The following is a 25,247-nucleotide window of genomic DNA, read 5'->3' on the forward strand; positions in this document are numbered from 1 at the left end:
TGTGTCAATATCCCTGCTCATATTTCTTATTCCTGCCACTAGTGCCTTGTTGCTGGAATCGCTCCCTGTGGAATGGGGCGGGTATGGTTCTAGGGCGAACAGGAACATGGTCTGGAAAGCCCATAGAGAACCATAGTAACTGAATGGCAGGACGAAGTATGGGATGCCCTTATCGGTTGTGTGCGGCATAAGTCCACATATCCAACAGTTCGACGTGTTCATTATAGATTGGTGTTTGTGTAGGAGTTGGATGAATGAGTTATTTACAAATTCTAGTCTTCTGGCAGACTCGTGTTCAGGTAGAGGGTAAAAATAATGTGGGGAGACAGTGGGAGGAGGTGTGGGCTGAGTGTTGTTTACAAAGGTAACTTGAAACGTGGATAGAGTATAGGCAATCAAGAACATCGTTATGCGACACAACATTAAAATACATAGTATCAGAAATCTTTTTCTGGTCATCACTGTGCATATTTGCTTTTTAAAGTTCGTGGGTCTAGCAGGTCTCCCTACCCTCGGAAACTCCATCCTCTAGTTGCTGCCCGCGGTGGGAGTTTGATTCTGCCAGGGAGTGCGTTCTGTTCAGTCCGGGGTAATTCCCTCAGACCAACTAGAACCGTTGACCTAAACGTCCCCAGCTGCACTCTCCAGACTTCAACCACGGCCCTAGCAGCAGAACCGGATGGCGGTTCAAAAATCAAAAATGAGCAAGTTCCCTGGGCGAGAGAGCTGTAAAATCAAAAATAGTTCTTGGGGGAAAGGAGGGTCGTATTAATTTGTTTTTATTAGTCTCTTGTTCTAGACCTCAGATTGTATCGTCGTTTCCCAGGTACGGTGTGGTCTTCAAACAATGTTTCAGGTTCTGTAGTGTCCAACTGCATTGACGTTGGCACAATTCCTTGCAAAATACGATCACTCTCCTTTTCTGTGCCAGTTCCTTTCAATAGTGCATCGCTGAAGGGCGCAAAGCGCAGTACAGATTCGGTTTCAGAGTCAGCGATTTCCTCCTTGACCCATCGGTCATATGGAAGGGGCAACGGGACCCGTTTGCAATGGGCGCCGTGCACCCAATGTTTCTTGCCGTGGACACGTACTGCAGAGCGGGTAGTTAACAGGACCTGGAAAGGTCCGGTCCAGCGAGGCTCCTCATTCTTGGTTCGCCTGAAGTTCCGGACTAAGACCCAGGAGCCAGGTTCAATGGCGTGGCCTGGATCGTCAGACGCTGGTGGAGAGGAGCTGTGGACCTGTTGGTGTAAAACACGCAATTTAGTTGTCAATTCACACAAATAGTCAAGCAGTACAGGGTGCTCTAGTTCACCCAGTTTCTTTGGCCTTGGCACACCCCAGATGTTGGCTGAGCGGCCAAACACAATTTCATGGGAGCTAAGTCCTAGTCTGGAATGGGCAGTCATTCTGGTGGACAGGAGTGCTAAAGGCAAGGCGTCAGGCCATTTGAGACCTGTGCTGGCTTGGATTTTGGCTAGTTTTAACTTTAGCGTGCCGTTGTAGCACTCTACTAATCCCGCTGATTGGGGGTGATTTGCAGCGTGGAATTTTTGGTGGATGCCTAGACACTCACACACTCTCTTCATCACTCGGCCCACAAATTCACTTCCGTTATCACTCCAGACAATTCTAGGCATGCCAAATCTAGGGAAGAATTCCTTGACAAGGGCTTTGGCAGTTGACAAGGCGGTATTGTCCTTAAAGGGATACGCTTCCACCCACCTGGAGAAGGCGCAAACGACAACAAGCACGTATTTCAGATTGTTGCACCTCTCCATGTGGATGAAATCGAGCTGCAAAACCTCGAACGGATACGTTGGAGGCGCAAAATGACCAGCTGGAGTTGGGGTTCCCCTACCGGGATTGTGCTTCAAACACACCATACAGTTCCTGACCAAATTCTCCGCGCATTTTGGGAGACCACTATTCTGCCATACTGGGGCCAACAGTTTACAGATTCCTTTCACACTGATATGCGCCATTCCATGGGCCATTGTCACCACTGCAAGTACATATGCGTCAGGAATAGCCAACGCTGATGTTCTGACAATTCGACCCAACAACCATTTGCATCCAATCTTCCCTTGCTTTCTCTCCATTCGTTCACCTCTTTTTCAGTGGCATCCGATTGTATAGACTTCACACTTTCAATGGTGTCCTCACACATACCCACATCAGTAATCCATCTCGCAGGACCTACAACGTACATCCGACTCATTGTGTTCCTTGCAGTCTCTTTCGCAACCTCGTCTGCAAATGCATTCCCACGACCAACATCATCTTGAATCTTTCTGTGCGCACTGCATTTCACAATCGCAACTTGTAGGGGCAAGGTCAGTGACTCGAGAAGCTCGTTAACTAATTGACCATGTTGGATTTTTGCACCATGTGACGTCAGGAACCCACGTTCACGCCACAATCTTCCAAAACTGTGGGCCACACCGAAGGCGTATTGGCTATCAGTATACACATTCACTCGCTTTCCTGTTGCCAACACACACGCTCTTGTAAGTGCGATTAACTCTGCTGCTTGCCCAGAATTGTGGGGAATGCGTGCGGCCTCTACAATCGTGTGCAATGTCGTTACGGCATATGCTGCAGTCGTATCACCATTTGACAACTTGAAACATGAACGATCAACCCATAAAGTATCATTACATTCAGGAAGGGGAGTGTCCTGCAAGTCTACTCTCCCTTTTGTCTCTTCTTCGGTCCTAAAGCAGCAATCATGTTTTTCAACCTCATCTGTCTTTGCCGAAATGGGTAATAACGTAGCAGGGTTGAGTGTATCACACCTCTTTATGTGTATGTGACTCGCTAAGAGTGTCAACTCATAGCTGGACAGTCGAGCACTAGTTAAATGCTGTGTTTTTGTTCTGTTTAGTAAAATGTCTACTGATTGTGGGACCATAACGATCAGAGTATTATTCATGACTAACCCAGCAGACTGTTGAATACAGACAGCTGCTGCAGCAGTTGCCCTTAAGCAACTTGGTAATGCCTTAGCCACAGGATCTAGAGTCGCTGAGAAATACGCACATGGGCGCTGTTTGTCCCCAAAGGATTGTGTCAAGACTGATAATGCGCAACCTTCCTTCTCACGGACATATAATGTAAAAGGCTTACTGTAGTCGGGGTTGCCCAACACAGGAGCCGAACACAATGCATCACGCAACTCGTGAAAACTCTTTTGACAATCTTCAGACCAAGGCATAGGATTGGGTGTGTCTTTACAGAGTAGTGCCAGCAAAGGTTTAGCCACTAGTGAAAAATTCGGTATCCATTGCCTACAGTACGATGTAATGCCCAAGAAAGCACGCACTTCTCTCTGTGTCCTTGGGACACTCAATCTTGCAAATGCCTGTATTCTCTCTGGGGTCAGTCTCCTTCCCTCCTTCGATAAGATGTGACCTAAGTAGGTCACTTCTTGTCGACAAAATTGCAGTTTTGAAAGAGAGACTTTGTGCTTCATGTCACATAAATGACGCAACAATGACAATGTGGCTTCTTTGCAAATCTCTTCAGTATCTGCAGCGATCAGCAGATCGTCTACATACTCAATCAGAGTTGCACCAGCAGGTAGGACAATCATGTCTAGTTGTGTTTTCAGAGCCTGACTGAATATCGATGGACTTTCACAATAGCCCTGAGGAGCGCGTTTGAAGCGGAAGCTTTGTCCTCTTAAATTGAAGCCAAAAATATCTCTGCTCTCCTCAGCAATCAGGATGTTGAAGAAGGCGTTCTTCAGGTCAATCACCGAAAACCAAGTGGCTGAAGCTGGAACCATTGTCAATAAGGCAGTAATGTCGGGGACAACTGGAAACTGTGGTACAACAATCTTATTCACTTCTCTGAGATCAATCACAAACCTGTACACAGGTGGCTGCGAAGGATCAGTACGCTTTAAGACAGGCAAAATAGGACTGTTACAAATGTTGCTTGTTGTCTCTTCAATGACATCTTTCTCAATCAGATCGTAAATAATCGTCAACAATGCTTTCTCACATTCTCTAGAGATCTTGTATTGGGGAACACGTGGCAACCTAACATTGGCTTTCAATGTTATGACATACGGTGCTATCCCCAAACGACCTACCTCATTGGAGCCACTAGCCCAAAGTATATCTGGAAGAGATGATAATTCAATTGGAATATTCTCCTTTGCCAAATACATTGGAGAAATCACTTTCTTACCAAGTGTAAGTTGTACTCCAGAAGGAGAACAGTACAAAGTAGCATATAATCTCTTTACCAAATCCAAACCTAACAAATTTTCGCCACAACCTGTTATAAGGATGAGGGGTGCTTCTAATTCGCATGGGCCAACAGAAAGGGGCATAGGACTAGAGATCGGGTTTCTAACCGGGGCGCCAGAAAAACCTACTGAAACATTCATTTCGCCAGACAAAGGTGCGCCAGGAAGTTTTGAGTGCATAATCGAACTTTTTGTAGCACCAGTATCCAGCAGAAATGCCTCTGACATTTCTGATGTAATCACCTCGACATAAGGTCCATTCTGATCTACTGGAACTGAAACAACTCCCTCTCTTTGTCCATGGCAGTCCTAGCAATTATTACTCTCATTCTCGTTTTCGGCGTAATAGTCATCAGCATAGTACTGAGCTGAACTAGAAGACGCATTATTCTGTTGATCAAAGCTATTAATAGAATTCTGAGGCGGAAAAGAAGCGGTATTCTGGGGGAAATTTCTACGGCCCCTACCCCTAGGAGCTTGTTGAACACCTCTACCTCTTGCACCGGAAACACCATTTAGGCGTCGCGCCAGAGCTGGACAATTATTTTTGAAATGACCCTCTTCTTTGCAATAGGCACACTGATTCGGGCCGTACGGCAAACGCTGATGGGAAAACTCGTTCCCTTGTGGGTTTCTCGAATACTGCTGTGGTTGTTGATAATTGGGCTGACTAGCAGTACGAGGCGGATAGGCTTGCTGGATAAGAACCTTAGTTTTTAAATCTTTAGTCTTTTTGTCTGCCTTATCTAGTTCGTCTTTGCGTCTATTTTCGTAGTACTGGGCGGTAGCTAAAATCTGCGCTGACGTGGAAACAGACCAAGCACTCTCTGAATCTTTCAATTCATTACACAGTTCAGGAAGCAGATTATGCACAAATTTGTCTACAAACAATCTTTGGCCACCCTCGGTAGCCATATCCTGATAACTATGATCGACGAAAGTCTCTTCAAACCTTGTGAAAAAGTCAGACACATTCTCGTCTTTCTTCTGCTTGCACGCAGATAACTTGTCCCAATTTACACGCAATTCAGGCATTCAAGTCTTCATGTACGTGATAATTCTACCAGGAAGTTCAGCTACTAAAGGCTCAGGTTTAGAACCACCAACTTGTCTAGCATCTGTAGCAGTAATATTAGCCCATGTGTCGCCTAGTTCTTGATCATGATCTGTATGACGAATTTTACTCCATAGAGGCTGCGGAACGACGTTCCCAAACAACATGTCTACATCTTCTAAATTCATTATACATGAGCTGGCAGTCTGTGATAACTCCTTATAGTACCCAGCAGGATTTTTACGTGTATCAGGTAATGTCTGCTTGAGTGCTAAAACTTCAGATCTTTTCCAGGGGACATGTACCCATACACGCTGGAAATGCGGTGGAATTGCTGGATTCGCATTTGCGTCACCTTCCCTCCAAACTGGAGGAACCTCTCTCATGGGGTACTGTCGTGCCTTTTTCCTACCTGACACGTCATCTTCGTACAATGATCTAGAGACATTTCCTTTACTCCTATAGGATAATAACAGATCTATTGCTTTTTCAACGTTGGCACCTACAATCATGCCTTCATAGAACTTAAAACGCATACGAAATAATTCCTTCATTTTGCGTTTGGGATCATTTGTCTCCAAATCTTCGCAAAGGTATACGCACATTTCCTCGAATACATATCTCTGAGTGGGTGCATCCCATTGTCGGAAGACCTCCATAACAGACTGAACATCGTATCTAACAGTGTTAGTAACCCATTTACGCGCTAACTCATTCAGCACTACTCTTTCCTCATAATCGGGCAGTTGACTACGCAACTGTCTACGTCCTGTTTTAGGGGTCGTTTTAGGCGACCCAAAGAAAGGTGAGAACAGACCAGTGACAGTACTTGCCACTCTCTGTCGAACAGAAGGAGAAGCTTGCGGAGAGGCAGATGTGCCGGAAAAGACAGGCTGATGTAAAGAGGAAGTCGAGGCAATAGCAGAGGAAGTCGAGGCAGTTGCAGAAGTAGTATCAGGATAAATAGTTGGAGCAGTAGGCAAAGTCGTATAAGAAGTAGATGGAGTATGTAGCAAAGGCGGCGGCCCTTGAGAGGGCTGCGCCGGAGAAGTAGGAACCAGCTGAAGAGGAGCTGGTGCTTGTGCAAGAGCTGCCTTGCGTGCGCCGGGGCGCGGTATAACAAAACGCTTCGGGGGTCCAGTAATACTCGATGTATACGGGGGTGGTGAATTCAATAAATGGGACATTAATGGATCTTTCTCGGGTGTTCCCTTCGAACCTTGTCCTTCATGTGGCAACATCGGGTAGCATTTATCTACTGCTAATTTCTTGCTTCTGAGCATTTGTTCACTTTCCTGCTCTTCCTCATTATCCCTGTACGCAAGGGCAGCTTGCACCATTGACATACCTCTTTTATTTTTCTTAGCTAGTTTCATTTCCTTCTGTTTGGCTTCTTTGCGCCATAAGCGAAAAGAGTCAAACATCGCCGGCCGGGCTTTCTTCTTGAATAGTTTGACCTCGAGTTTATCTAAAATTTCTGCGTCAAAACGACCATATTGGGGCCATTTTAAAACACCATCCTTGCGGGTGTATTTTATCCATACTTCATTATACATGATAGGACCTACTCCATGCTTTATGTACAGTTCATATGTTGGAGTCCCAATCGGAGGAACCGGACACAAATCCTCTAATTGGGAGTCCTTACGACAACCAAGACAAAACAAGTTTCCAAGTCTGCTAAGACCAGGCATCTTCGCTCACTGGTCTAGCTTCAAACTTCAAGGGATGATCGAATACGATATTTTTCGTGAATACACGAATCCCTCAGTTTTGGCGCTTGCAAGTTCCAAACAAGGTGTACCTCAAGGATACCAAAGACTAAGAACCAAACTAAGGACTAGGAGACGCTCCACTTATACTTAACTGAAGTTATTGAAGATCGATGACGTCACTAGAAGACTCGTCTATCGTTTCGCTCTACCAAGGATCACTGGGTCCAAAACAGGGCGATAGTCAGGGCAGCAGTCCTTCGTAGCCGTCGGGACGCGGGGAACCTCGCAGCAAAGACCTTCGGAACCACGTCGACATACAGGGGTCGCTGAAGTGGCTGGCCGTCCTCCGGAATTTTCACACTAAGCTCCTCACGAACATCTGGCTTGGACCGATACCGCTTGATACCGCCCCGAGTTGGGCGCCAACTGAGGTGCCGGGTTTTTAGGAACCCGGTGGTGCCAGGGGATAACACCCGAAGACCTCTGAGTTCTGCCTGTTCCGGACCACAGAAACCAAGAGTCTTCTAGGTGAAGTCAGAGATCGACTTTTATTGGTTGCAACCAAGTAACATGCGTCCTAGAATTACAACAGCACGGGTTTTAAGTTCTCAGGAGACTGTTAGTTTTTACAGAACCAGCCTTCTCCTTATATACAGAAATAACAGCTGCAGGCAAGAATTCTTGAGTTTATGATATGGTTATACACATATTTCTACAACAACGCAAAGAGCAAAGTCATGCTGGCCAACCCATATTTTAGATGTCCAGTTTGTGATAGATTACCCAGCCAGGCCCAGAACTCCCATCAGATATTGATGAAACCCCAATAAAACAGGGCACCTCCTTGTCGTAAAACCGTCCATAAACAAGGAACATGGACAGGTGCATGTGTGTAGAAAACATGGTCTGTAGGTAGTGAATGGTTTATGGCATGTTATGCATTGATGCTATCTTATTCGGCCACTGGGTGAGGAGCTGCCCAAACAGGTTTGGCTGGAGGCAGTGGAGTCAGCTCGGCCAGGTCATGGGGAAGTCAGCTAAAGTGGACGTGTCCTTTTAGATCAAGCTTGGCTTTAATCAATTGACTTATATGAGGGCAAGCCATAAGATGGATGCCGTTCACAAAATGGAGTCCGAGGGTTCAGAACGGAAACCATGATTTAAGGGTGTTAGCATCGCTCAATCACGACGCAAATGCACAGGGATAATGTCCTAATCATTACCGGTCTGCCGATACCAAATTCCTCATGGTACGATGATATTTTGTGACACGAGTGTTGGACCTCGGTACCGGTATTACAGCAGGGCCCAGAAATCCAGAACCACACGGTACACCCCGTTACAGATTCTCACATCTAACTCCTGCAATTGGGAAAAACCTTTATTCTCCTACAAGAAGGCTAAAAGCCTTAAAGATGCCTTGGTACACACCCGACCTAGAAAAACCAAGAGTCTACTCGGAATGTCTTGAATTTGTGGGGTTTACCACCGGTAGTAGGCCACTACCCATGTGGAAATTGTAGTGTTTGTCCCTTTACGAGTAGCTCCAAAACAATGACCTTGGAACCCAACAAAATCTGGGAACAAAGAAGCCACACGAATTGCAACACAGCCAATGTGGTTTACTTAATAACTTGTCCATGTGGTCTGAAATACGTGGGAATGACGAAGAGAATGGTCAAATTCCGTATGTGTGAGCATAGGAGCAACTTACGATGTGGAAAGAGCAATACAAAAATGACCTCTCACTTTTTAGATCAAAAACACTCCCCTGATAACTTCCACTGGACTATAATAGAGCATTTGCAGGGTGCCAGTGAACAAAGATTATTTGAGCAAGAACAAAGGTGGGTACATCGTTTGGCATCTCACCAAGTGGGACTAAATGACGACATCCCCTGGGGTAGCGTTTTTAAATGATTCTGCACTAACCCCCCAAAATCAGAATAAATCTGTGTAAAAACAAATAACCTGTTCACGAACAATGTGTGGTAAATCTGAAACCGAGTCTTTGTTTACCTCGTCCCATCACGGATATGTTTTCATGTACCCAGTACCTCAAAGTAGCGATTAAGATACAGCTTTCTTTTTCCAAATTGAAAAGGTACATTTTACGCCTGAAAGATCCTGCGGGAACAGTCAGTGTTATTAAGATCAATGGGGCTTTTATATTAATAATACAAAAGAATAGCACACTATTGGGTGAAGGTTAGCGATCTAGCGGTATACATGTGATTTACCGGAAGTGTGCACACGCTCAGAACTATTCCGATCCACACATCTATCCAACTGTTCAAAAGATTGTTTGTAGGCGCGATTGGGTCGGCTGACCTTTATCGACATGCCTTTATTTTAAAACTTTCAGGGAATAGTTGGAAGTAAGGAATTATGGGCGCCGTGGTCACGTGACATCGCCACGAACACGTGACGTATGACACTCTGCGATCGGAACACAGAAGTTAAAAACCGGCAAAGAATGCTGAGTTGCACGATCCGGGCCGCAGGGGTGAGATCACTAGGTCTAGAGCGGCGAGTCTTTCGGCAAGAAGTAAGTGACACAGCGCGACCTATGCAGTATATGCACTTCGTTTTGCAGAGGGGTTTACCTCTCGACTAGCCAATTTGTATCTTTGGCATAAAACAAACGCTTTCTCTGACTAGCTTTGTTTGGGTTTCACTAGATTGAGCTGGAAGTGAAAATATGCCCGACTCTGCGAGCCTGTGAAGCTTGTTGAATCTTTGAAGCACCGTAAGTGCATTTTTCATTGACTAAACCTGTTTTGTTCTTCTGTCTGTCACCTGGCCTTGATGGCCCCCATCAGGGGACTTTGAGAACCAGATTCTTAAAAGCTATGCTGATATTATTAATGTTCTTTCAATTAATTTTGATACTGCTAGGATCATGTAATCATGACTCAAATAGATATATGGTAATCTGGAGTCAAAATGCCTCACACAATAACTATACTGGTTAAAATTAGTGTTAATACACATGGGAACAGTATAGAGGGCATTTACTAAAGTCAACAGAATGATATGTTCTAAAATGGTCACTTATTTCAAAAGGGATGCATGTTAAGAATATGTATGTCTGTTCATTTCACAGAAATTGATCCTGACGATTAGCAGGAATTCTGAAGACGTGTAAAACCGTGAGTTCGATGAGGAGAGTAAAATCTATTGTTTCTTCTCTCTTGTAATCCTAACGGTGTGGGCAGGCCTTAGAGTGCTTGGACCCCCGTAGGACTCTTTTTCTTTCTTTTTCTTGGTCCTGAAGAAAGCTGAGCTGAAACAGCATCACCAGCAGAAACATGTCGACCATCCACACTAAGTTGCTGGTATTATAATTCAAAATCCCAGCAACTTCACTGTTTTTATTGTGAACAACTGGCCCTTAATAAAGTGTGTTGAGGCACAGTTGTGATCTTTTAACATACACTTCCCTTCACTGATCACTCTTTCACACACACCTGCTCCGCTGCACTCGCAGGCGTTGAAGCACACAGGTGGGGATAGTCGGCCCTACCTGTGACTGAACCCCATGATGAAGCATGTCACCACTAGGGTGAGTGAGGGTTCTTTTAGAAAATAATAGATTTTCCTTCACTGCTGCCCCCCTTTTAGTTTTTTGACCACTTGAACTAGAGTAATTTAATTAATTCACTATGTTGTAGATTTCCACTTGTGAGAAACTGTCTTATAGCTAATTCACTTTTGTAGGCGCTCTTTTGTTGATATAAGTTATAAAATTTGGGGTATGAGAGTAGCCATTATTGCCTTCCTCTCTTGTTGTACATACATTCTGAATGGAGTCACATGACACAGACCGGTCTGTGATATTATTTAAGTGGTCACATGATACAGAACAGATTAATATCCTGAATGGAGCCACATGACCCAGCGCACCATAGTCTTTCTTCTGTGTTCGGCTTTCAGTATAAACGGAGCTCGCTCTATACTGGACCTGCGTGTACATTGTGTTGGACTATCAGAACAGAAGGATTGCTGTTAGTTGAACATGTCTGTCTATTTAGTTGGATTATCAGAATGCAGGAGAATGTAAGTTAACCCTCTCTGTTGATCCATCTTGTTCTCCTCTTACATTCAAATCCTCCCAAACCATATGAATGAACCACTTCTGTATTGACTTGAATTTACCAAGCAGTGTCTCACCTTCAGGAGGTCCAATGCTGATTCCTTGCATCTCTTCTCTATATCTGTTATCAGGGCTTGGAGAGAGGCGATTTTATTGGACAGTTTGTTGATATTTGCATTTTCTACCATGTTAAGTTTCTTCTCCATCTTCTCCAGTCTCTCGTACAGTGTCTTCTCTTCATCTCTCAGGATCTGGCGCAGCCGTTCAATCTCAGTCACAATTTTCCGCTTCTCAGCTCTCATCTTATTCTGCCAGCATCAAAGAAAGGATGGTTAGATTCTGGGAAGCTGCCAATGAGCTCAGTCATATATAGTGTGCAGCCTGGACGGAGGAGGATCAGGCATAAGGGCATCCTGACAGAAACCAAAACTAGGACAGGTGCCATATTTAGGGGTACAGGCGGTGCTAAAATAAAGCTAAGCAAGAAAATGGGGTGTTCTTTGCAGTAGCACACTATTGCCACCTCCCCTTCTACTGTAGTTGTTCTCCACTCCCACATGAGCTGGGTACTGCCCACCAACACAGACCCCACCACTGACCTGTGTATTGCCAAGTTACATAGATTTCACACTGGACTGTACACTGTCCACCCACCTCCCACCACTGAGCCATACACTGCCCAATCACATAGACTGCCATGTGGCGGTTAGAGCACAACCTTGCTCTTTTATTTAGTAAGGGTGATCATAGTCATGGTTAGTCCACATCCACATATAATCTCTTGTCGTATTAATATAATGTTGTTAGAACGTGAATTGTAGTAACATGTAAGCGACGTGTTAGAGGTTTTTCTTCATGTAACCAAAGAATTAACATAAACATTTTACATATTTTGACTAATGCACATATCTCTTATAAAGGCTCTTATAATGTGTGTATATTAATATAGCCTTATAGCCCCCCGTAGAGGGCTATACCGGCTATTAAAGGCCGTCTCCAGCGTTGGATGAAGTGGTCTTGTGATATATTAGAGGGTGTGATATTCGACTTTTGTATTGGGATAAGGCATAGAGTCCGAACATTTCTGCCTTACCTGAAGAGAGGAGAGAATCCTTGAACTAACCCAATTGATGTGAGTGAACTTCTTAGGAAGTCTTCACGTTCTGACAGCTTTTAGGGAATTTGCCCGGGTAAATTCTATGTAGGGATGTCACGCTAGAAGTAGTGTAAAAGACAGATTAATGCTTTTCACTTTTGAACCGCCAATGAAGAAACCTCTTGATGTAGTCTCTATAATTATTTGTGTTATCATACTTGAATTGGTGATTCGGTGCTTGTCACACCGCCTACATTTTGTTTGCATATTTGTTTTTATATTAGTGCCCACATATCTTTACACTCTCATCATGAGGTGTTTGTATGTTCAACTTTTCTTGGCGTTGGATTAAATACACTAAAATTGGATTAGGAGTCTATATTCCTTGGGCATTGGCACTGATCATGTATAATTGACAAATACATCTCTCCTCCCTTCGCACTTACAAGCAGGTAACAAAAGAGACATTGGCCAGGGGTTCAAGAGTAAGTGTAGAACGTGGAACCCGGCTCCTTCATAGCTGTGCAATTGCCACCTAGACAGCCCTCCTCTGAGCTGGGCAGTGACCATACACAGAGCCCTCCAGTGAGCTGCATGCTACCCACCCACGTAGTCCCTAGGCTGCATGTTCACACCTACACAACCCACATTGAGCTGTACAATGCCCTCTCACTTTGCCTACTGGAGAAGTGTGACTCACTGGTTAGAGCAGGCAGACCCTGAAGCAGAGGTCAGACCCGGGACCAGGGTTCAATTCCCGACGCGGCAGGGTCTTGAGCTCAAATGTCCACGGACTTGATAATTCTCGCTTCGGTGCCTGACCTAATCATGGGTTCACACTCTGCAACTCTGGGCATTAAGCTTGCTTAATCTCCACAACGGCCCCCCGCGGCGGGATGCCTGGCTTTCACCTTGGGGATGCCCTGTAGGGGCTATCTCACAGGGAAAAAGCCAGGACGGGTTCCCAAGGCAAGCGCTTAGAGACCCCTGGGTTATAAGCGCTATATAAATCCAACGTACAATACAATACAATACTGAGCTGGACACTGCTCACCCAACACATGTCTAAGTCACACAGAGTACCCACACCACCACCAAGCCCTTTGCTGATCCAAAAATTCTTCCAGACCCATCAAGAACTGGAAATAATCACTAACAGTGGATTTCAACTGGTCAAAAAGTTTTCCCAAATCCATGAAGAACTGAAAATATTCACTGTTGTTGGTTCTCAACTGGTCCAATGGTTCTACACAAGCCATCAAGAAGTGGATCTGGACTATTCAATTGTTCCTCAAGACCCAGCAATCTCTTTAACTTTTCCCTTCATCCAGACCCATCAGTAATAGTACATCACCAGCAGTGGACCTCAGCTGGCCCAGCAGTTCTTCCAGACCCTTTAAGAACAGGAAATAATCATTGACAGTGGATCTGGGCTGCCCACTAGTTCTTCAAGACCCATCAATAACTTTCATTTTCCTGACTAGGTCGGGTCTGTGACATACATCTCTTTCCCAAGGAGGTAAACTCTGCATCCTACAGAGAACACTAAACTGACCGGCTCCATCACTAAGCTTCAGGTCATAATCTTGACCATAAAAAGTCAACAAACACAAATCCCAACACCAATAAGGCTCCATTCACTAATACTGACAAAACACCATGTTGAACTCATTTAATTAACTTTGGTTCTTGCATATTCCAAGTCTGATCCCAATTTGATGCTAAATGCACCTCAACTTCGCACCTCAATTGGACACAGAAAAATGCATGGGCATAACCATGCACAGACCCATGTACCCACTCAACGATGAACACGCTCATACAGAGGCATGCATGCACATACGCACAAATCCTTCCACACCTGAGCATACACAAACATACAAATAGACACACAAACACACACACACACATGGGGGTGCGCGCTTACAGAGAGCTCATTGAAACAATACACAGACATAGAAATGGAGACCCACAGATGACTGGCACCATGTACACACAAACACACCAAAAGACACATGCACATAAATGTGCAAACACAGACACGCACATACGCACATACTCCGAAATAGACCATGAAAGTTTGTGACTTCTACCTAGAGGCTGGAAGAGAAATTCTTGCTTTTGCTTCTCTCATGAAGATCCCTGGAATGATCTGGGTCCCTTGAGCCCCCAGGACAATGACTCTAAAGCCAGTATATTTATCTGGTGGAAGCAAGACCCAGGCTGTAAGGTGAGCCATTGGCTTCTCTGCATCTCTAACCTAGGCTGGGACATGCAGAGACCTGAACATACTCAATTACAGGTGTTAAAATACACAGGACTCATGGCTGGCACTCACCCTCATGATGTTATATGGTTCCTCTTCCTTGTGTTTAGACTCCAGAATGTATTCCACCTCTTTCCTCAGAGGACACAGCCAGTCCTGGAGCTTCCCCTGCAGAGAGCAAAGTACACAGGTGACAAACTTAGATCTGTAAAGTGAAGTGGTTCATACAGCAATAGGCATTACATGATCATCCACACATATGTAGACGGGAAGTACCAACCACACATGTTCACATTAAAGTACCATCACACATATCTTGATTACATGTTTGAGCCACAGATATCCAGATTACATGTATCAGCCACACATATGTAATATTAGTATTTGAAACATGTGTACAGATTGTAAATATCAGGCAACATGTTTCCCGGTCAAGTATACTAGCTACACATGTACAGATTGTAAGTTTCATGTTGCATGATATCAGATCATGTGTACCAGCCACACATGTACAGATAGTAAGTACCAGGTCACATGTTTCCAGATGTTAAGTATCCGGTCACATGTTTCCAGTGCATGCGTACCAGGCTACACTTATTTCGATTTTAGGTCCCAGCCACACATGTGCAGATTGTAAGATCCAGCCACACATGTGCAGATTGTAAGATCCAGCCACACATATACAGATTATTAGTACCAAACCAAACGTTTCTAGATCGTGTGTATCAGCCACACATGTATGGATTTTAAGTTCCAGCCAGACATGTGCAGATTGTAAGTTCTAGACAGACATGTATGCAATGTAAGTACCAGACCAACTGATTCCAGGTCATGCGAACAAGATACAATTTTCCACATTGTTGGTTCCAGGACAGTCTTATCCATATTAAAATACCACAACAGTCACTTCCTGAACATGCCATGCCACTCTGCCTCTCCAGAGACTAATTAGCCCTCTTGTTCCAGCCACTGCAGCACCTCTGAGCCGTTTTCATCCCAATTGCATTTAAATGACATCTTGATTTTCCTCTATAGAGCAGTCCCACCTACTACTAAATCTGCAGGGGCCTAGGCAGCCTGAGAGATGGGATCAGTGTTTAAACATAACTGTGATAGGCAGGCTGCAGCCCTTACAGTGTCTGTGATAGGCAGGGTGCAGCCCTCACAGGGTCAGTGATAGGCAGGGTGCAGCCCTCACAGAGTCAGTGATAGGCAGGCTGCAGCCCTTACCGGGTCTGTGGTAGGCAGGCTGCAGCCCTTACAGGGTCTGTGATAGGCAGGTTGCAGCCCTTACAGGGTCTGTGATAGGCAGGCTGCAGCCGTTACAGGGTCTGTGATAGGCAGGTTGCAGTCCTTACAGGGTCTGTGATAGGCAGGCTGCAGTCCTTACAGGGTCTGTGGTAGGCAGGCTGCAGCCCTTACAGGGTCTGTGGTAGGCAGGCTGCAGCCCTTACAGGGTCTGTGGTAGGCAGGCTGCAGCCCTTACGGGGTCTGTGGTAGGCAGGCTGCAGCCCTTACAGGATCTGTGAAAGGCAGGGTACAGCCCTTACAGGGTCTGTGATAGGCAGGGTGCAGTCCTTACAGGGCCTGTGATTGGCAGGCTGCAGTCCTTCCAGGATCTATGATAGGCAGATTGCAGCCCTTACAGAGTCTGTGATAGGCAGGCTGCAGTCCTTACAGAGTCTGTGATAGGCATGCTGCAGCCCTTACAGGGTCTGTTATAGGCAGGCTGCAGTACTTACAGGGTCTGTGATAGGCAGGCTGCAGTCCTTACAGGGTCTGTGATAGGCAGGCTGCAGTCCTTACAGGCTCTGGGTTAGGTAGGCTGCAGTCCTTACAGGGCTTGTGGTAGGCAGGCTGCAGCCCTCACAGGGTCTGTGATATTCAGGATGCACTCCCTATAGGGTGTGCAATAGGCAGGCTGCAGTCCTTACAGGGTCTGTGATAGGCAGGCTGTGGTTCCTATAGGGTCTGTGATAGGCAGGCTGCGGTCCGTACAGGATCTGTGATAGAGAGGCAGAAGTCCTTACAGGGTTTGTGTTAGGCAGGCTGCAGTCCTGGCAGAGTCTGTGATAGGCAGGCCGGAATCCTTAGAAGGTCTATATAGACAGGCTGTGGTCCTTGCAGGGTCTGTGATAGTCAGGCTATTTATTTATTTACTTACTTTACTCCCGGCAGTCGTATGTCCGAGTCTACTACCCCCTCACCCTGCCCCTCCCCTGCTTGCTCCACCCATCGCGGCACACCCTCTGCAAGCTGCCACTGCTTAGAGGGTCTGTGATAGGCAGGCTGCAGCCCTTACAGGGTGTGAGATAGGCAGACTGCAGTCCTTACAGAGTCTGTGATAGGCAGGCTGCAGTCCTTACAGAGTCTGTGATAGGCAGGCTGCAGTCCTTACAGAGTCTGTGATAGGCAGGCTGCAGTCCTTACAGAGTCTGTGATAGGCAGACTGCAGTCCTTACAAGGTCTGTGATAGGCAGGCTGCAGTCCTTACAGGGTCTGTGATAGGCAGGCTGCAGTTCTTACAGGGTGAGAAAAAGGGAACAGGCTGTGTCAGGGGAGAGGCAGTCATAATCAGCAAGAACAGACATCAGTTCCCCTACAGACAGGCAGGAACTCACAGTGTTGGCAACAGAGTTCAGCCATTAGCCTCGTACAGGGTCTGTGGCTGGATAGCTGTGAAATCTTAAGGATTTCTGTGTGGACCAACCTTGCATTTATCACCCCTCTTCCTGATTTTGAACAATATTGAATTATATGTTAAACCTTCAGGGCAAGGCCCACACAACAACAGGCAAAAGCTCAAGCTGTCTGTTGTCTGCCAACCCAATACTATCAAAAGAAAGCTCGAACGCGGGCCCGGTTTCGGCGCCGTCACAAGATGGCGAGGATGTGCTCAGCTCCAGCAGACTGAGAAGCTTCAACAACTCCGGAGACTGCTCTGGTACTCTCCGAGGAACGAGAACAAGGGGTTTCTCTGCCTCTGAAGATGGCGAGCCGCCAGTGCGTTGCAGCTTCTTCCCCTGCATGGTTTTTTCGGCCGTATTGGCCCCGGTGGATTTCTGTTCATAGTGACGGTCGAGTCCGCCATTTTGAATGAAAGGCAGGCTTTTCGTCTCCTGCTGACAGGTTTTTCAAGCTGAGAGAATGTCTTAAATACAGCGTGAGCATTTGGGTATATTTTACCTCTTCAATTAATCTTTTTCTCCTGAATGCCTTTTTAACTGCAGAATCTCCTCAGCAACCTTATCACTTATAACAAGCTCTGCTTCAACTCTTGAAGAGGAATGTTTGGTTTACCTCAGCATGGATAATTCCTTTTTTTTCTTCTGCAGTCTGAATGTCATAGCCAGTTTTCGTTTTGGCTTGACTTTTTTCTTTGTATATTTGTTATTGTTAAAAAGATACCAGACAGGATCTGAGATTACTTCTTCTTTATTCACGGCCTCCACAGCGCCAGCCGAATAACAGGAAACTTCAGTTCATTCTCTCCTCCAGAACAGTCTCATCACTGTCAACATTCTACAGCAGCCTCCAGGGGTAAGAATGTTCCAAGGGGTAGGAAAGGGAGGGGTGGAGGAAGATACCTAGTACAATTAAACCATCAGGTATAAACCACATACCTTAACCAGTGTAGGACCCGCTAATAGCCCAATCTTAATAATATGAATTTAGCAATCTATAATAAGCATCTGAATACACTGTGGATAGGACTTATATAGCAACCTGTAATATGTAAATAAATACTTATGGATTATAACACATCTTCCCTCCTAACAAAAATGCAAAGAGATATAATCATCTGCAACAAGCATTAATACATCCTATAGTCCTTGTGCCAATTAGGCGCCTTGGTAACTCTCTTTGTGTGTATCCTTTGGTCGGTGGTTTTCCTCAAGCTCCCTTGTGCAGGGGTTTCTGGTTCATGATACCTTGCCAATCGATCCATGCTCCAGTTCTGTCGATTCTCCAATGTTACTGTGTTGTTTTTAACTTCTACAATCTTTTTGGGCTTTAAGTATTTGGACTCAAAATTTCCAGTAATGTTCGGTCTCCTTACCATTACCAACTCTCCAACCGCCCAATTTTGTGCTTTGCACACCTAGGATTGCCAAATGGGTGTTTGGGTTAGAAAGTTTTGTCTTCAAAGTGGAGTTTGTTGCCGGAGACCATAACAAGGCAGCAGACTTCCTATCAAGAGCACTTTTGGATAAGGTGGAACAGTTTGAGGTTCAAAAATTCCCAATTTTACAGGTACACTCAAGCACCATTAGCAAGGAGGAATGGGCTGTAAGCATGAACAATGACCCAACTATCTGCAAACTGAAAAATCTGACTTTAAATGGGTGGCCTGAGAGTCACAAAGATGTCGATGACGAATTGAGTAAGTACTGGGAAGTTAAAAATGAAATTAGTCTTAATAATGATTTGCTCTGGAGAAGGGACAAAATATTACCTCCAAAGATCTTAATAGACAACTCATCGATCTGGTCCATGAAGGACATTTGGGGAGAAGCCTTACGAAGAACAGACTCAGGATACATTACTGGTTTCCTGGCATGGATTCATGGGTGGAGAGCAAGGTGAAGAACTGCTGCGCTTGCGCCAACAGTGACAAATCCAAACATATTCAGAAGGTCCCATTATCACCGGTGGCAATCCCGAGTAAACCATGGGACAAACTTGGGCTGGATATCATAGGCCCGATCAACAGATCAGGGGTGAATAAACGCTTCATTTTCACTTTGACTGACTTCAATCCACACTGGGTGGTGACTAAAATAGTCAATGATCATTAATAGAGTTAATAGTCAGGATCATTAATAGAGTTCTTGAGCGAAACGTTCTCCAATGAAGGTATTCCCTCCGAATTGGTCACCGATAATGGAGTGCAGCTCACGTCATCAGCTATGTCAGAATTCTTGGAGAAGCTCAAGATTAAACATCTTAAAACAGCACTGTACTGCCCGCGGGCAAATGGCATGATAGAGAGAGTGAACAGAATGATTAAAGAGAACATCCAGTTAGCATGTGCCAATAATGTTCCTGGAGAAAGGTCAATCAGAGAGCTATTATGGGCATTTCACACAACTCCAAACACAGTCACTGGAATATCTCCTTTCTGTTCCCTCAGAAGGAGGAAGCCGAGTACCAAATTCTTCCCTTCATGGATAGGTGGTGGAGAATGTTCTTCTCATTCGGTCGAAGAAGCAAAAGGAAAAATAGAATCTCATCAAGCCAAATATAAAGATCAGTACGATACAATACATGGATCTGAGATTACTTATTCTTTATTCACGGCCTCCACAGCACCAGCCGAATAACAGGACACTTCAGTTCATTCTCTCCTCAAGAACAGTCTCATCACTGTCAACATTCTACAGCAGCCTCCAGGGGTAAGAATGTTCCAAGGGGTAGGAAAGGGAGGGGAGGAGGAAGATACCAAGTACAATATAACCATCAGGTATAAACCACATACCTTAACCAGTGTAGGACCCGCTAATAGCCCAATCTTAATAATATGAATTTAGCAATCTATAATAAGTATCTGAATACACTGTGGATAGGACTTATATAGCAACCTGTAATATGTAAATAAATACTTATGGATTATAACACATCTTCCCTCCTAACAAAAATGCAAAGAGATATAATCATCTGTAACAAGCATTAATACATCCTATAGTCCTTGTGCCAATTAGGCGCCTTGGTAACTCTCTTTGTGTGTATCCTTTGGTCGGTGGTTTTCCTCAAGCTCCCTTGTGCAGGGGTTTCTGGTTCATGATACCTTGCCAATCGATCCATGCTCCAGTTCTGTCGATTCTCCAATGTTACTGTGTTGTTTTTAACTTCTACAATCTTTTTGGGCTTTAAGTATTTGGACTCAAAATTTCCAGTAATGTTCGGTCTCCTTACCATTACCAACTCTCCAACTGCCCAATTTTGTGCTTTGCACACCTTGGATTGCCAAATGGGTGTTAGGGTTAGAAAGTTTTGTCTTCAAAGTGGAGTTTGTTGCCGGAGACCATAACAAGGCAGCAGACTTCCTATCAAGAATACTTTTGGATAAGGTGGAACAGTTTGAGGTTCAAGAATTCCCAATTTTACAGGTACACTCAAGCACCATTAGCAAGGAAGAATGGGCTGTAAGGATGAACAATGACCCAACTATCTGCAAAATGAAAAATCTGACTATAAATGGGTGGCCCGAGAGTCGCAAAGATGTCGATGACGAATTGAGTAAGTACTGGGAAGTTAAACATGAAATTAGTCTTAATAATGATTTGCTCTGGAGAAGGGACAAAATATTACCTCCAAAGATCTTAATAGACAACTCATCGATCTGGTCCATGAAGGACATTTGGGGAGAAGCCTTACGAAGAACAGACTCAGGATACATTACTGGTTTCCTGGCATGGATTCATGGGTGGAGAGCAAGGTGAAGAACTGCTGCGCTTGCGCCAACAGTGACAAATCCAAACATATTCAGAAGGTCCCATTATCACCCGTGGCAATCCCGAGTAAACCATGGGACAAACTTGGGCTGGATATCAAAGGCCCGATCAACAGATCAGGGGTGAATAAACGCTTCATTTTCACTTTGACTGACTTCCATCCACACTGGGTGGTGACTAAAATAGTCAATGACATCACTACAGGATCATTAATAGAGTTCTTGAGCGAAACGTTCTCCAATGAAGGTATTCCCTCCAAATTGGTCACCGATAATGGAGTGCAGCTCACGTCATCAGCTATGTCAGAATTCTTGGAGAAGCTCAAGATTAAACATCTTAAAACAGCACTGTACTGCCCGCGGGCAAATGGCATGATAGAGAGAGTGAACAGAATGATTAAAGAGAACATCCAGTTAGCATGTGCCAATAATGTTCCTGGAGAAAGGTCAATCAGAGAGCTATTATGGGCATTTCACACAACTCCAAACACAGTCACTGGAATATCTCCTTTCTGTTTCCTCAGAAGAAGGAAGCCGAGTACCAAATTCTTCCCTTCATGGATAGGTGGTGGAGAATGTTCTTCTCATTCGGTCGAAGAAGCAAAAGGAAAAATAGAATCTCATCAAGCCAAATATAAAGATCAGTACGATACAATACATGGATCTGAGATTACTTCTTCTTTATTTACGGCCTCCACAGCGCCTGCAGAATAACAGGACACTTCAGTTCATTCTCTCCTCAAGAACAGTCTCATCACTGTCAACATTCTACATCAGCCTCCAGGGGTAAGAATGTTCCAAGGGGTAGGAAAGGGAGGGGTGGAGGAAGATACCAAGTACAATATAACCATCAGGTATAAACCACATACCTTAACCAGTGTAGGGCCAGCTAATAGCCCAATCTTAATAATATGAATTTAGCAATCTATAATAAGCATCTGAATACACTGTGGATAGGACTTATATAGCAACCTGTAACATGTAAATAAATACCTATGGATTGTAACAGTTATTACTCTGCCTGATTGACCCCTCAGGTATTTGTAGTCTAATTGCTTATCTCTGTAGTTTGAGGCTACTTGGATACAAAATAATTTAGTTTTTAATTCCTTTTCCCTCTAATGGGACGATTAAAGACTCTCAGACTCTCTGATACCTCTAAGCGTGTTACTCTCTCAGACTCTGACTCCTTACACAACGAAATGAAGGATACTACTTCTCACAAACCTGAATCCTTATCAGGCGCTATATCAAACATACATCCTGCAACAAAACCACTTGTGAGATCTATTAAACAATCAAAAAAAGATCCTCAATCCCCAGGACATACTTCTCCTGTGTCCATGGATTTGATTTTGGAGGAAATTTGTGCCTTGAAAACTTTTATGGAAGAAACCACAAAAACTATGCAATTTGTGGACAGTAAATGGCCTTCCCTTGATCAATGCGTTTCTGTCAGTGAACAATCCACAGAATCTTTGCAAACAACTTGTTCTCATTTGCTGCAATTAGAAGCAGAAATGTCTCTCCTCGAGAAACACACTGAGGATTTGAAAAACAGAAATCGCAGAAATAACCTACGTATTTATGGACTTCCTGAAAATTTCGAGGGCTCAAATCCGACGGCTTATTTCCAAACCTTTCTACCAAAACTTCTGGATTTATCACCTTCTGTCTCCATCAATATTCAACGAGCTCACAAGTTTGGGCCTAGGATTCCATCAAAACTGTGTGGCGTCATATTGTATTTTCTACAATAAACAGATGTCTGACAAATGTTGTCGTCTGTTAAAGCCAAAAAACAGGTTGTAGCGGAGGTCACTGCAGATCATCGGAAAAAAATTCTTGACCTCCGTCCTCAATCGCGAGCCATAATCACCAGATATGGCCTCATCCATGCTTGTATTTTTAAGGTAACTTAAAAAGAAAAGACTACCACCTACGAGGATCCAGCAGTTCTGAAAGAATTTCTTTTACACGTCGGAGTAGATGTTATGGACACTACAAAGCCTTTCTAATTATTATCTTGTTATCTCCTCTATATTCATGTTATGTATATTTTTATGTATAATTTTGTCTGATTTTAGTTCTAGTTAATCTGTAGATTTTTCTGTGCCTTCTTATGATGTTATTTCTTATTTCCTATTCACAGGTGTTTCTCCTACCCCGCGCTTTTTTTCTATGGTCTCCTCATTTGTGTTGATGTATTTCTTATTTCACGGTTCCCTTCCGTTTGCCGAAACTCAAATGCTGTCTTCGTCACTGCAAGGCATCGCCCAACCCATTCGTCTTGTGTATTGTAGGTATGTTTTTCAGTCATCATTTGTTTGACTTGTACTGTCTTCGTATTCTCTGTTATGTTCTTCCTTTTTTCCTAGGGCTTTATTTCATAACTTTATTTCTTAACTTTTTTCCTGGTAACTTTTCTGTTACTTCCTCTCTCCTTTTTCCTGTTCAACCTGCATTTGTATTTCCTTACTTTCATCCTTTTATCTTCTCTCCATTTTGAATTCATTGGTATCACTGTTCGCTCATTCATTGTTCATGGTAAAACTTTTTGGTTAAATTCAAAGTCACTACATGGAATATTGACGTAATAAGTAATCCCATTTAGAGACAACAGGTACTAACCCATTTGGCTAAATTAAAAACAGACATTGAACTAATTCAGCAATCGCATCTATCTGAAACTGAAGCATCTAAACTGAAGAGATGTTGGGTAGGCAACGTTTTTTTTCTCCGGCCTTGGGTACGAAAAATTGCATTTTGATTCTTTATCATAAGAAATTTCCTGTTTCAGTTGTATGTCAAGAATCTGACTCTGATGGACGCTGGGTTATTGTTAAGCTTCTCATTTATAGTATACCATTAGTTATTTTTAATGTTTATGGACCAGTTTCTGTTGACAAAGTTTTTTGGACTCAGATCTCTGATAAACTACTTTTACTTGATGATGATTATGTTGTTTTTGGTGGCGACTGCAATCAAATAATTGATCCCATATTGGACAGACACTCGTCAGTTAAATTTGTCAACACTAAAATGCACTCGCAGTTTACCTCCACTATACGCCTTAAATCTCTAGTTGATCTCTGGAGGCTCTGAAATCCAGATCTCTGAGAATATCATTTTTATCCCCCCCACACAAATAGCAACTGACTACCTTTTTTTATGAGTAAATCCTTATCTCAACATTTTCTTCATTCAGAGATAGAATCTATTTCAATATCAGACCATTCCCTGTTTTACGTTGGCTTTCATTTGATACATTTTACTTCACATACTGTTAGGTGGAATTTTAATAATTCATTCACCTCTTTTTCTCTGAATTTTTCACTCTTAACTCAATGCCAGATTCTTCCCCTGTGATGGTTTGGGATTCTTTTAAGGCTTCAGCTTGAGGTTTCATATTGAATTTTGTTTCACAGAAAAAAAGATCTTTTGAAATTCAATCCCTCAATTACTCCCTAAGAATAAAGAACTAGAATATGCTTATTACCATCCAATACTGAATCTTCTTTAAAAAAACGTATTGATTCAAAGCTCACATTTAATAGAATACCCACAGAAGCTGCCTCCTCCCATCTTTTAAAAAACAGCTCTCGATACTATGGAGATCAAAATAAAATGGGTAAATTATTGACTAACTAAAAAAATAAGGCGAGAAAGAACTAGAACAGAATCCTTACAGAACGCTGCTGGTACTTTATTATTTAAAGACAATGATATCTTAAACAAGTTTGTTTCCTTTTATAAACGTTTATATACTCCAGAAAAGCAACACATTCGATCAGATTTATCTTCATATTTTCAATCCATCGATTCCCCTCATTCTCAACATAATGATTTTGAGTCATTGGAATCTGATATTACTTTAACATAAATTATTCACACAGTATCGGTACCAAGACGGGGGAAAGCCCCTGGACCCGATGGATTTACTGTTGAGTTCTATGATCACTTTGCTAAACTTCTCCTTCCAAATCTCTCACTTTTATTTAATTCTTTTATGACAAACGGTTCTTCCCACAACACTTTTCAGGAAGCCATGACATGTTTAATTCCTAAAGATAATAAAAGATAATAAAGATCATTCATTTGTAATAATTATAGCCCCATTTCCGTAGTCAACACAGATTATAAGATTTTTGAAAAAATCCTGGCTCTTCGTATTGACCCTAATCTACCTGAATTTATTGGCCCATAACAATCTGGATTTGTAAAGGTTGATCATCCGACAACTCTAGAGTCTTTTTTAACATTCTTAGCAAAGCTTCTTATTTAGACTACCCTAGTGCTGCTATAGCA

The 25,247-nt window shown here is 43.6% G+C and overlaps 1 protein-coding gene across 1 annotated transcript in view; it reads right to left on the minus strand.

The window, feature by feature from the left end:
• The window catches only part of LOC147718118 (E3 ubiquitin-protein ligase TRIM11-like), a 379,599-nt gene that overhangs the window by 274,228 nt on the left and 80,124 nt on the right, over positions 1–25,247 (minus strand). Inside the window, exons 2-3 of the mRNA XM_086919259.1 lie at positions 14,558–14,653; positions 11,201–11,431 (exon numbers count right to left, since the gene is read on the minus strand). Of these exons, the coding sequence (XP_086775385.1) occupies positions 11,201–11,431; positions 14,558–14,653 (327 nt within the window). The remainder of the gene's footprint in view (positions 1–11,200; positions 11,432–14,557; positions 14,654–25,247) is intronic.

Source organism: Lissotriton vulgaris, chromosome 4_2 (assembly GCF_964263255.1).
Source record: "Lissotriton vulgaris chromosome 4_2, aLisVul1.2, whole genome shotgun sequence".
NCBI lineage: Eukaryota > Metazoa > Chordata > Amphibia > Caudata > Salamandridae > Lissotriton > Lissotriton vulgaris.